Raw genomic sequence first — 14225 nt, forward strand, 5'->3', positions numbered from 1 at the left:
AAAGCAGCCAGGCAAAGAAAGGCACAGTGGGGTCGCATTGGAAGGAACCAGGTCCCCAGGTGTCCTGGAGAAATCACAGAAATCTGCACATTATTTCCCCAGCACTAACTAGTGATCACAGGGTCAAATAAACCAGGGAAGTTCAAGAAAACCACTTGCTCATAGAATTTTTATTTTTAATTTGAAAACAAGTCAAATTTTGGCTAGTGTATCTACTTCTAACAAGCATAATAAGCTAGTCTGGTCCCTGAGCACTTCTTTAAAAAATCCAAACTTTAGAAGCAACTGTTCTGTGATGTTTTAACTATTTCATCCTACTACAGCGAATCAGGTTTTAGAATGAAGAATACAGCACCTCTTTATCTAAATCTCTCTTTTGAAGCTGAAGGCTCTTCAGTTTTTGCAGCATTATGTCATTAGTTTTCTTACTATCTTGGCAATGTTTGGCATCAGGATTGGTGATATCCTAAGGATAATGATTTGAGAAACTAGATTGAAAAATTTTCTCTGAAGCGAAGGAAAACCCCCTTTCAGAAATAAGGGCCCAAAAGAGATAAATCACATTGCGTTCATGCTCCAAACAATCTTTATTATCTCAGTAGGAGTTAATAGGAAGGCCTGCACGTGACTCACACATGCAAATACATTATTGCTATTAAGAGTGGATAGCGCCCAGCAGTGGTGGTGCACACCTTTAATCCCAGCACAGGAGGCAGAGGCAGGTGGATCTTTGAGTTTGAAGTCAGCCTGGTCTGCAGAGTGCAGGCTACACAGAGAAACTTCATCTCAAAAACCAATAAACAAATAAATAATAAAAAAACAAAACAAAAAACATGGCAAGTGATGCATTCATATTTCAGCTCAGATGAGTGTACTTAAAATGGAAGAAATGCACAACAGAAGAAAAGGCTAATTTGAAAATCTAGCAAGTACACACCCTTTCATATTGTTTTTGTTAAGTGCAGTTGCTGCCCAGGATAGGGCAAATATGGTTCCTTATTTAAGAAAACAGGCTGAGAAAGGTCATGTTATTTGGACAAGTCACATAACCAAGGCATGCGAGGCCACAATTTGAACTCATTGATAATTCATTTAAAAATTATCTATCTATCTCTATCTATCTATCTATCTATCTATCTATCTATCTATCTATCTATCTACCTACCTACCTATCTATCTATCTATCTATCTATCTATCTATCTATCTATCTATCTATCTATCTATCTATCTTTACCTGACATGTGAGAAGTCCTATTGTCAGGGCCAAAAGACTGTGAATTCTAGAGGCCAGTGGAGAAGTTCTCTTCATAGGTGGGAGTTCCGAGGTTTCTTTACAAGGCGAGCAATTCAGGAACAAATTAGAAGGTAGCCCCTTTGCACCCTATATGTACACAATTCAGATTTGTCACAATAAAGTCAGAGGATCCATATTAGCTTAAATAAAAATGCTGGTAAAACACTATGTTTAAAAGCTCTGAGCAGTGGTTCTGAAGCATTCTTCCTTGGGATGCCTTGATACTCTTAAAATTTATTGAGAAAAACAAAGCACAACTTTAAAAACAAAAAAATATTGAGGACCATGTTTTTTATATTAGAAACTGTAACAATATTTTAGAGTATTTGTTTACTAGTTCATTTGGCTAACAATCCATTATGCCTCAACATAAATAGGCCTCTTATTAAAATTATGTTCTCCAAAATAACAATGTTAGTGGAGGAGCAGTTTTCTAGTATTTGCAGTTTGGGAGGCACTGGGGATCAGCCTCAGGGTCTCACTTGTGCTAGGCAGGTACTCCTCCTATGCCTTGCTACAACCCTGGCTCATTTGCAACCAATTTTAATTGTATTGTTGGAAAGGCAGAAGGATTCTCATCTTGGACTCATACCGTGTGGTGGTTTTAATCAGAACGTCACCAGAGAGTGGCACTTTTTGAAAAGATTAGAAGGATTAGGAGGTGCGGACTAGTTGGAGGATGTGTGTCACTGGGGATGGGCTTTGAGGTTTCAAAAGCCCAGGGATGGGCTTTGAGGTTTCAAAAGCCCATGCCAGACCTAGAGTCTCTCCCTCTGCCTTCAGATCTTGTGAAGCTCTCAGCTACTGCTTCAGTGCCTGCCTGCATGCCGCTATGCTCCCTGCCATGAGGAAAATGGATTGAGCCTCTGAAACTATAATTAAATGTTATAATTAAACTACTAATTAAATGTTTCTTTTTATAAAAGTTGCCCTGGCCATAGTGACTAATACACATCCCATCAGCCTGGAGGGCAATTATGTCTCCATACATCGTACAGCTTCTAAAATACTATCATCCAAGAAATAACAATGGGAAAAGCACTGATGTCTTTGAGAGCTGTCATCAAAGTTAGTATTCCCACATGCAGAGCCAGATTCTTCACCACTTATCTACCCCTGCCCAACCTTTAAAATGTTAAGAGCATGTTGCCTAGGCTGGCTTTGAACTTGGAATCCTTTTGCTTCAGACCCCAATGTCTGAGATTATAAGCATGTGCATCAACCCAGCAACAATGTCTTTCCCCCCATGCTATTAGCTTAGTTACAAACATATATAGTATGCTATATGAGTTCCAGAATCTGATCCACTTCTCAAACTGATTTTTCCTTTTAAGAACATTCTTTGTCAAGTTTCCAGTCATGACCCAGCCACAGAGGAAACAATATGTGACTGCCTTGCCAAAAGAGGTACCAAGCCACGTGGCTAACATAGACAAGAAATATGGGCTAATATAAGTTACAAGAATTAGTTAATAAGAAGAGCCTGAGATACTAGGCCAATCAGTTTATGATTAATGTAGACCTCTGTGTGAATTCTTTGGGACTGAATGGCTGATGGCTGTTGGACTGGGCAGAACAGAAACCTTGGTCAACAAATGGTGCCCAACATGTGGACAAGCGTATCCACAGAAAACCTGAGAGAGCCTGAGAACAGAGTTAAGCATGGCTTCTTGGTAGCAGCAATTTCTTGGTTTTTTTTCTGCATCCTAGAGGCAAGCACATCTCATTTAAGAGAGGCTTCCTGACTCAGCTTTAGTTGCAAAACCTTGGAGCTCTTTTAAGAGGTCCTGCCACGAAACACTTCAACGGTGTTGATGAAAAGCTGACTGCATGCTTTTGGTGGTGGCAGGGACCTTGAAATGTTGTAGAGTTGTGGAAATAAACATGGCTCTGACCAGTACCTCCACCATGAAGCTAGAATCTCAGAAAGCTAAGGAATGGGCTTGATCCAGCTGTCAAAGCCACGGCTTTAATCATAGCCATATTGCTTAGTGAATTAAAGAGTCATGGTCAGAAAAAGAGAGATATGCAGTAAAGAAAGATTCAGATGAAGAAAACCTCTAAATGGTTTAGAGTGTGTTTAAAAATATATGTAGGCTTAGGAGATAAAAGAAAAAGGATAAATGTCCTTAAAAGAAAAAAGAAAAAAGAAAAAAAAAGAGTAGTTGGGTATGGTGGCACACATCTTTAATCCCAGCACTTGGGAGGCAGAGGCAGGTAGATCTCAGTGAGTTCAAGGAAAACCTGGTTTACAGAGTGGATTTCAAGACAGCCAAAAGATACACAGAGAAACCCTGTCTCAAAAAGCCAAAAATTAAAAGAAATAGAGTTTAAAATAAAGCCACGTAAAGATGGAAAGCATACAGAGAATCTGGATACTGTTCATTATTGTGCTCTCTTTGACTTGTTTGAATGCCGAGGAAGGAACAACAGCTGTTAAAAGATATTTGTTTATAAATGCTGCTGAATTAATCCAAGATAGATATTTTGAAAGTACTTTGACTTCACAATTGAAGTCAAAAGGTATCTTTCTTTGGAGAAGAGGTTTTGCTTTTGTTTCCACAGGAAATGAGAGGCTGTGGATTCATTCCAGGTTAAGAAAAATCGGGTTTGATCAAAGATGACCCCCTGAGAAATCTCTGTTAGGAGTGGATGTCCCAGATGTCTGAGTTCTACATTCAGAGCAGATTCAAGACTGCTGTCTGAGATGATCAAGCCTCACAGAATTTTCCAGTCAAGACTTTACCACAATTCTAACTTTTCTTTAGGTCCCTGTAAGATTATCAGCACCCCCAAATCAGCAGGAAGTAGCCTGAAAAACTATGCCCACATTCCCCCAAAATGGACTATGGATATTTTCCTTTGCTTAGAATGTTGGTTACAAGTTGTTATGGCTAATGGTCAGGAGAAACACTAAACAAAGGGTATTAGATTCAGAGTTCTTGTTTAAAAACAAAGGGGGAGTACTGTGAGACAACAGTTGTTTATCCTGTCACTTGTTGTATTTTTAATAAAATGCTGATTGACCAGTAGGCAGGAAGTATAGGTGGGGCAACCAGGCAGGAAGTATAGGTGGGGCAATGAGAACAGGAGAATTCTGGAAAGAGGGAAGCTCAGTCTCCAGTTGTGACCCAGCCGCAGAGGAAGCAAGATGTGACTGCCTCACCAAAAAAGGTACCAAGCCACATGGCTAACATAGACAAGAAATACGGGGTAATATAAGTTATAAGAATTAGTTAATAAGAAGAGCCTGATATACTGGGCCAGTTTATGATTAATGTAAAAATAAAAAGAACATTCTTTCTATCTGTTAAATGAATAAAAATATTTTATTGTTTATTACATTTCACTTCATTTTGTGTGTGCAACACATGTGGATGTCACAGAACAATTTTGGGAGTCAGGTCTTTGCTCCTACCATGTGTGTTCCAGTAACGGAATTCAGGCTCTAAAGCTTGATGGCAGGTGCCTCTCCCCATGGAGCCGTCTTCTAGGCCCCAGACCGCATTCCTTAAGCAGTTTGTGTCTTACTAAGGTATGACCAGGCAAAAAATGGTGGCTCACACCTGTAATCCAAGCAACCAGGAGACTAAAACAGGAAGATCACCACACAAGTCTGAAACTAGTCTAGGTTACATAAGGAAACCCTGTCTCAAAAGAAAAGGGGGGCAAGGAGAGGAGGAAGGAGTAGCAGATGCAGATAGAAAGACTGGGACAATCATGACCAGTGACTGCCACTTGTTTTCCAATGAGAATAGCAAATGCTTCCTGGGCCCTCATCTCAGTGGCTCTGATGCTCTGCCCTAGAAAGACTCTATTAGGAGCACGGGAAAAACACTGGCATGGAAGGCAGAAGAAATAGCTACACCACACCAATAATGTCTTAATATTACTATAAAGATACTTTTGACCTCACAGATGCTCTCAGAGCATATTTTGAGAAAATGGACCTAGAATAAAGAGCAAAATGAGTGTGAATTTGGAGATGCTAAAGAAATTCTTTAGTCAAGATCGGGAGATTGACTTCTTTTTTTTTTTCCCAGTTATTTTCTCTCCATTGGCATTCCTTTTTTTTTTTTTTTTTTTTAGTTTTATTGATTTTTATTGAGCTCTACATTTTTCTCTGCTCCCCTCCCTGCCCCTCCCCTCCCCTTCAACCCTCTCCCAAGGTCCCCATGCTACCAATTTACTGAGGAGATCTTGAGGAAATTGACTTCTTAATATGAAAACAAATGAAAAAAAAAATGTCATGTTAAAACCATCTGGAAAGGAAGGTTCCATGATTCCAGCAGAGCTAAACTCAAGGTCTCTGCTAAAGGTAGGCACTCTGAAACGTGGCCCCTGAAACAGCACCATCTCTTCCCTCCAGGATCTTGCTAGAACATCATGTTCCCTAGCACAGTCAACAAACCCTGCTTGCCATGCTGCGCATGTCCAAGTTTGGGAGTCACTGATCTAGGTAAATCCTAGAGAGCCCTTTAGTTCGTGTGTTTTTAAAACTAAGATAAGAGGAGTATTTTCCTAAAATAAAAAAATAGATTTTACTCTTAAATAACACTTATAATTATTATGAGAATGACTCCATAATATGTTCAAAGCAATATGCCAGCTCCATTCAAGTTATTACATGAAAATCAACATAGCTGGGCACGGTGGCACATGCCTGTAACTATGTGGAAGGCAGAGGCAGGGAAATCACAGGAATCAGGAGACCAGCTTGATCTACATAACAAGACCATCTAAAACCAACCAATTAGGGACTGGAGAGATGGCTCAGAGGTTAAGAGCATTGCCTGCTCTTCCAAAAGTCCTGAGTTCAATTCCCAGCAACCACTTGGTAGCTTACAACCATCTGTAATGGAGTCTGGTGCCCTCTTCTGGCCTGCAGGCATACAGAATATTGTATACAAAATAAATAAATATTTAAAAAAATAAAACCAACCAATCAACCAACATTTAAATAATAATTTTTAAGGTAAAATAGACTTGTCCAATTTTCTGGCTCAAACTGGCTTGTTTTCTTTACCTTGGCATACACTACCAGAGTTCCCAGACCAGCTTTCTTCCTAACCAGTCAACTGACATGATTTTACTTTACCTAGGCAGTGCAGTGGCTCAAACCTGCAAATCTAACACTCAGAATCACAGGCATTAGCACTTTGAGCTCAAGGCCAGCCTGTCATAAGCCAATCAAAACAGATTTTCAGTTTTACTCTACTTAGATTCATATACTTTGGCGGGCGGTGGTAGTGCACGCCTTTAATCCCAGCACCTGGTAGGCAGGGGCAGGTGAATTTCTGTGAGTTCGAGGCCATCCTGGTCTACAGAGTAAGCTCCAGGACAGGTTCCAAAGCTACACAGAGAAACCCTATCTCGAATAAAAAATTGTAAAAAAAAAGAAAAAGAAAAGAGAGAACGAAAGAAAGAAGAGAAAGAAAGGAAGGAAGGGAGGGAAGGAGGGAGAGAGGGAGGGAGGGAGGGGGAGAGAGAGAGAGAGAGAGAGAGAGAGAGAGAAGAAGAAGAAGAAGAAGAAGAAGAAGAAGAAGAAGAAGAAGAAGAAGAAGAAGAAAGAAAGAAAGAAAGTAAAAGATTTATATACTTTAAGAAAAAAATATAACATGTGTGTCCTAACTTGGGAAAACTACCCCTTCCTGGACGTACTTTTAGGTGTTTTGCTAAAGAAGACAAGCAAAACAAAGCTTTAGAATGACATTAAAAATTCAGTTTCTCTAAAGGTATTGATAAAAGGTTCTAATGCAGTGTTTTCAATGCTTTATAATTTTACAAGTAATATGTACTATATAGTTTTACTTTGTAAGAAAAAGAACAATTTTATTTAGTTTATTGCTAAATTGGGTTTGAAACCACACTTCAAGAGTTCTCTGGTAGTTGAGCCAGTTAAAATAAATCAGGCATGTCCTACAATTCCCCCTACAACAATTGAGAAGGAAGGAAAGGAAGAAAGGAAAAAGTCCTTTTTCAAAGGACTCTTCTAGAGATGATCCTTAAGACTGACCATGGGTACCTATAAAATTCCCAGGTTAATTGTCACCTCTACCAAAACCAACACAAAAAGCCAAGAATTATTGTTCTTTAAGGCGAGTGTCTAGAAACCAGTAGAAACTTCTCTAAATTGGTGGTACATTTCCTCTTCTCTCTCTCTCTTTAAAACAAAATAAAACAACAAAAGAAAGACCCCAATTCCTCCTAAAAACAAATGCCATATCTGAGTATCAAGTCTAAAGGTCCATCGCTAGACTACCTGAAACTCTGGGGGCTGTGTTAGACATTCGGCATCTGCATCAATACCTGGGTGCCATCTGGCTCCATCGCTTCCTCCAGCTGCTCCCTTGACTGAATTATCTCAAAGTTAGGGGTGCAAGTTTGCGCCTCCCCCTTTGCAGACTGCTGCTGGAGCCCAGTGTTTTCCTGTCCCAGCTCATCCACCTGCTGCTGGAACTTCGCAGTTTTAGCCCTCTCCTTCTCAAAGGTGAAGAGCAAACTCTTCACTTGGGCCGTCAGCTTCTCAACTCTTGATTTCAATTTCCGCCTTTCTTTCAGGTACTCCTTTTCCCGCTTCTGGAATTCCTCCTGAAAAGACAAGATCTCTTGTTTGCGGGTCTCCTTCTCCCTTTTCAACAAGTTCAAAGCGGAACTGGTGGCCTTCTCCAGCTCTCCTTTGTATCGCTGTAGTCTTTGCAGCTCTTCGTCTTTCTTGCTTAGGGTCTTCTCTATCTCCAGGCACTGACTGACCGATCTGTTTTTCTGCTGTATCTCGGCGACGTACCTTTCCTGTAAATGGACATAATGGGTCTTGATCTTTTTAACCTGGAGCTGCAAGGTCTCCTTGTCTTTCTTGGATTCCTGAAGATGCTTTTTGGTGTTAGCCAAAACCTCCTGCAGATCCTGGAATTTCTTGTTGATATCATTCTTCTCCAGGAGTACGTTGTATTTGTCATCAATTAACTCCTCAATGTTCTCCTTTAGTTTATTTATGATGTCAGCCAATACGTGCTGTTTGGTGATCTTCGTCTGTAGTTCTTTAACCCTGTTTTCTAGGTACGAATTCCTACCATGGAGCTCTTGAATCTGCATTTCTTGTTTCTTGTTAATTTGTTTTAATCTCTGAAAGGCTTCATTTAAAGCCATTTCCTCTTCCAGGGGCTCCAAGCTTTCCAGGCTTAGCTCCCTATCGGGCAGCGTGCAGTTGTCCTGAGATGTACTCTTGAAGATGCCCGCTGGAGACCAAGGAGTTATGGCGAGGCTGTCTACACCGTCTTCTGTGACTTGCTGCTGATGACTAACGGACATCTCGGAAATCTCCCCAGAATGCTGTATTTCTTTTGAAGAAACTTCAGGCTGTAAATTACAGTAGATAAAATCAACATGAAAGAGCAGACTGCTGAGTGACTGTAACTCCCATCTGCATGACAGAGAGAAGCAGTAGGCATACGCAAGAAATGTGGATCGTATTTACTGATACAAAAGAAAACAATCTATCTGGACTCTCATCATCTTCTATGATGTAAACCCTGGTCACATACAAGGTATTTTATTTGATTTCAAAATCAATTAAGCAACTGTATCAATTACCCTATAGATTATAAGATCTTTTGAGTAATGATATCCTTTAATAATATCCTGCTTGGAGCATTACTTCTTCCATGCTGACTCCTGTGGACATTAGAATGGCAGACATACTTCATGATTGACTTTATGCCCACAACACGTGTTTGTTGGGGGTGTATGTAACAAAAGACTCCACAATTGTAGTATAGAACCCTGAAATGACTATCAAATTAAAAGCCATTTATGAAGCATCTGTAGGGGCAGTATTATATCAACCTAGAGATGCTGAGCCCCTATACTTTTAACGGCTTTTCATTGCTCTGGGATAAAGTCAGTTATCTAACCAAGGTTCCCAAGAGCCCACTAATTGCTATAGATAGAAGCAATTACCACCCTGTCCTCATCCTCATCCATACCCCTGCTTCCTGCAGCCCCATGTTCCCTGGACTCTAGGCTTCCTTGAGGTCCTAAGTAGGTATCATAGACCTTACAGATACAGGAAGTCCATAGATATATTGTTCCTTATTCATGAAAAGCTTCTCAATCCACAATTGTTTCACCCATCAGAGCTCAGTCCAAGGACTACCTCAAAGAAGCCTCCCCAGACTCTTTTGGCTGGTGAAGTACCCTCTGCAGAGGCAAGCATCACTCTGTGTAGTTCTAAGAGTCAAGTGCACAGAGGTTTGTGTGATTACTTGGCTAATATCTGTCTCCCTTATTAGATATTTTCATGAAGACAAGAGCCATGTGCTTTTCTTGCTGAGTTGTTTTTAACATTATGTAACTATTACATAGCCTGTCCTAGTACAAAATAGATTCATGGAAATACCTAATGACTACTTGGAGAAAAAAAAAAAAAACTAAATGCAACGGGGAAAGGAATAAACAGTCTTGAGAAACCTTAACTAAACAGATCTTGGAAACGCTGGTTTCTAGAAATCCACATGGTAAGATAAGTTTTCTTTCAAATGCTGCTACTTTCCAAATGAATGAACAGAACAACCTGCTCATAGTCACAGGCAGATGAGTAACACCTTTTCTTATGAAACTCATGCTGAAAACGTGATATTTACACTCCCATAGGACTAAACTCTTCTGCTGAGGTTGTTCAGAGAATACACAGACTTGATGTCTTCAGCGCTGTTAGGATATCACCGGTGACCACAACCAATGAAACCCAAGACAAGTAAATATTTGCTCTTCCAAAGAAGTCCAACAACACAGACAAATCTTTGGCTTGTTTTGTCATATAATTAATAAACACCTCTGCACAAGCTCCCTTTCTCAGCCTTTCCCACAAGGCCATCTCTCGAGTCTCAGCTAGTTGGCTGTGGTGCACGTAAAATGGGTCCTACTTAAGTAGGCACCATGCTGATACCATGCCGTGTACATGTTAAGGAGCAGGACGGCGAGTCATAATCCTTAGTGAGATCACACTTCGGAGACCTACTCTCTAGTTATGGCCCGACGTGAAGACCCCTCAGAAGCACAGTCCCTTGAGCTGATCAGACGATTTAACGATATTTGGAAAGTCTCAGCTTGTGTGTTTTTAAACAATAAAAACACCCCTGTATCTGTTAACATGCCACAGGCTTTCATGACCCCACCGATCAATCTTACCTCCTCTATTTCATGATCAGTTCTCAAGTCAAGCTGGTCTAAACAATCCTCGGTATCAAATGAACTTTCACCGCTAGCGGAGACATTTTCTCTACGCAGAAAGCTTTGGGGCTGACTGGTGCTGAAGGCGACATCTACGACAGCGCTTCTAGCCAGCGACTTCTCCATCAACGGCTGTGTCTCTCCTCTGTGGTAGTTCAGAGACAGACTTCTAGATTTCCTGACGTGCTCGTGAACAAGTTGGTCTTGGTTTTCGGAAATCCTAGTTTCCATCGGATTCTCTCCCTTAAGTGCATAGGGCTTCTCACCGGTGTCCGCTGTATTATACTCATGGCTTTGCAGCTCCGGCTTCTCCAAGGAAGGAAAGGCCTCGCTCAGGTCTTGAAATATCATCTCATCATTAAATGCTTCTATCCAGTGAAATTTGCAAATGGGTTCAAATTGTCTCAAGGAAGAAACCCTAGTGTTAGCTGGTTGATTCTGTACACCCTCTGAGTAATTCCCAAGGTTGATATCTTATTAAAAAAAAGAAAGAAGATAATGAGTTACCATAAACTTATAGAATAACTGTTACACTTAAAATAAATGTTGAAGGTTTCTTTCTCTCTCTCTCTCTCTCTCTCTCTCTCTCTCTCTCTCTCTCTCTCTCTCTCTCTCTCTCTCTCTCTGTTTTGTTTTGTTTTGTTTTGTTTTGTTTTTCCAGACAGGGTTTCTCTGTGTAACAGTCCTCACTGTCCTGGAACTTGCTTTGTAGAACTGACCTCAAACTCACTGAGCTCCACCTGCCTCTGCCTCTCAGGTGCTGGGATTAAAGGTGTGAGCCACCACCACCCGGCTACTTTTCCTTTTTTTATCTAGCACCCCATTATTGAGGTTAAGACAGCCTCAGACTCATCCTCCTCCTGCATTACCTCCAAGTGCAAGGATTACAGGAGTGTGCACCAATGCTTGATTTAGGTTTCATCTCTATCACCCAAAGGACAGCACACAACTGTCCAGTTCCAGTCCCAGGGGAATCAGATGTATGCAGACAAAACATTCAAACACATAAAATAATATATATGTATGTATGCATATATGTATATATATTCACACTTTGAAAAAGGAGAGGGAGAGGGAGAGGGAGAGGGAGAGGGAGAGGGAGAGGGAGAGGGAGAGGGAGAGCATACAAATGAGGCATGGCATGTGTATAAAGATCGAAGGTGGGCCGGGTGATGGTGGTGCACGCCTTTAATCCCAGCACTCGGGAGGCAGAGGCAGGCGGATCTCTGTGAGTTCGAGACCAGCCTGGTCTACAGAGCTAGTTCCAGGACAGGCTCCAAAGCCACAGAGAAACCCTGTCTCAAAAGACCAAAAAAAAAAAAAAAAATCAAAGGTGAACTTTTGTTCCATGAACTGGGTGATTCTTCCATCTGTGCCTCCCCTCTTACTGCATGAGTGCTGGGATCACAGATGTGCACCACCACATCTGGCTTTTTACAACGGTTCTGAAGGTTCAACTCTGGTTTGCTCAACTAGTGCCTTTACCCGCCACATCTTTGGCCCTAAATTTTCATTCTGGAGTTAAGAACATTGTAGCTCACATGTAGGCCATGATCCCATGGAATTAATTTTTAAATCTGGTGTAATGTCTAATATTTTAGAAAACTAACTATTCTAGCATGACCAGATGAATCTATTCTTACCCCACTGATTTATAATCATAGTTCTAATAAATCTTGTTGTTGTTTGAGACAGGGTCTTGTTATGATGCCCTCAGTGGCTAATTATATAGCCCAGACTGGCTTAAACTCTTGATCTTCCTGCCTTACCTCCTCAGTATTGGGGTTTGTACACACACCTTCATACCAGGTTCAACTTCTTTCATTTCTAAATGGGAATACCAGGATCTCCTAACGATAAGTGCAATCACGTTAATTTGTAGCTGTGAGAAACTGAGTACGCAGCATCTCTTCAGTTCCTAGGCTCTCCATGGCCATTAAACCTGGAGCACCTTCTGCGTCATTTGTTCTCAGGTATTTTAGTAGCGCTATTACTGATGGTAGTTAAAATTTTAGAAAGAGTTTATGTCTCATTTATGTGTATGTGCCGCCATGAGTTTATGTGCATGCAGGTGCCAACCGAGAGCTGAAAGCGTGTCGGGGGCTTCTGGAATGGGAGTTCCTGGAGACTGTGAACCCCTGATGTGGGTGCTGTGAATCGAACCCAGGTCCTCTGCAAGAGCAGTAAGTGCTCCAAACTGCTGAGCCATCTCTCCAGACCTAAACATTTCTTTTGAAAGGAAATTCCTGTTAGTACATTGAAATGCTATTAGTTTTTAAAATATTGACCGATCATTCTTCTAAACTTTTATACTGGGTCTAGGAGTTTCTAGGCGCTTATGCAGAAAAACCATGTTTACAAATGATTCCTTCCTATCTTTAACTTAAAAATGATTATTATTGTATATGTATGTATGTGTGGGAAGGCATGCCGCAGCACATGTGTGAGGTCAGTGAACAACTTTGTGGAATTCTCTCCTTTCTTTTTGATGTGGGTCCTGGGAATTGGTCACTTATCTGCTGATCTGTTCTCTGGCCCTTGTCTGCCTTTCTAATCCCCACACCACTTACATTTCTTGCACCTGTACATACTGAATGCTACAGCAAGGTTTGCCAGATCGTTTCAAGTTACTATTCTTTATAGTTATTAAAACAAATTTCTATATGCTGTTTGGGCTTGTATTGATAAATATGGTCAGTGCATCTTATGCCTAGCTCTTAACTAGTTTTTAACCCAATATCAATTTAAGCTAAAAATAATAAATTTTGGTCATATCAACACAAATATCTCCTAAAATGCTTGTGTGATATTCTAGCGTTTGAGACAACTTGAATCACAGCTTGCTGATTAAAGATGCATGATGCTGGGCAAATCAGACTCTTAATGCAAAATGGAAATAAAAAGTACTCTTATTTCAGAAAAAGAAAACCCCAACATTTCATAGGATTGTCTGTGGTTTACTTTAATAACATATATAACGTGCTTATCTCAGAATCTGGCTATTATCGTTCTTACCACAGGACCCAGTTTTCCTGGGTTTTTTAAATATATTTATTTATTACGTATACAATATTCTGTCTGTGTGTATGCCTGCAGGCCAGAAGAGGGCACCAGACCTCACTACAGATGGTTGTGAGCCACCATGTGGTTGCTGCGAATTGAACTCAGGACCTTTGGAAGAGCAGGCAATGCTCTTAACCGCTGAGCCATCTCTCCAGCCCAGTTTTCCTGTTTTGTATATGGAAGCAAAGGGACACTTACCTCCTAGCAAACAGTCTTGAGTGCTATGTATGTCTTCAGAGAGCGTGTGTGTGGACTCATTGTCCCTTTCTCCATTCTTTGTTTCATCCTGCATAACAATTTAAAAAAGCATTATTAACACTTCAGGAGAACATCGGCTTCTTCTAAAGGAGTACATAATTTACTATACAGTTTTTATGAGAACTTCCTGTTTCACAGGCAGAATGGGAACGTTAGCACATTTTCCACTTTGTATTCAGAACTTTGCTGATCACTCAGGAGAGTTACATAAAAAGAAAAGTAGCCTGCTACTCTGTATTCTTTTTAAAAGTGAGATTATCTATCTCTAATCACAGGGATAGATGAGAATGTTTATATCTCTTGTTGATCTTTGTTGGGGTCTTTTAGAGACAGGGTTTCACGACATAGTAATTTCAGACTTTTCTGAAACTCACTGTG

The 14225-nt window shown here is 40.6% G+C and overlaps 1 protein-coding gene across 4 annotated transcripts in view; it reads right to left on the minus strand.

Moving 5' to 3' along the window:
* Cage1 (cancer antigen 1) overlaps positions 1–14225 on the minus strand; it is a 33642-nt gene that overhangs the window by 11891 nt on the left and 7526 nt on the right. For 3 of the 4 annotated variants that reach the window (XM_038332569.1, XM_038332568.1, XM_038332570.1), the window contains exons 2-4: positions 13788–13875; positions 10485–10999; positions 7605–8654 (exon numbers count right to left, since the gene is read on the minus strand). In XM_038332569.1, the coding sequence (XP_038188497.1) occupies positions 7605–8654; positions 10485–10999; positions 13788–13875 (1653 nt within the window). Of the gene's footprint in view, positions 1–4605; positions 4862–7604; positions 8655–10484; positions 11000–13787; positions 13876–14225 lie in introns of those variants that run through there. The other variant, XM_038332571.1, reaches the window with a different exon arrangement.

The sequence above is a fragment of the Arvicola amphibius genome, chromosome 6 (genome assembly GCF_903992535.2).
Source record: "Arvicola amphibius chromosome 6, mArvAmp1.2, whole genome shotgun sequence".
Classification (NCBI taxonomy): domain Eukaryota; kingdom Metazoa; phylum Chordata; class Mammalia; order Rodentia; family Cricetidae; genus Arvicola; species Arvicola amphibius.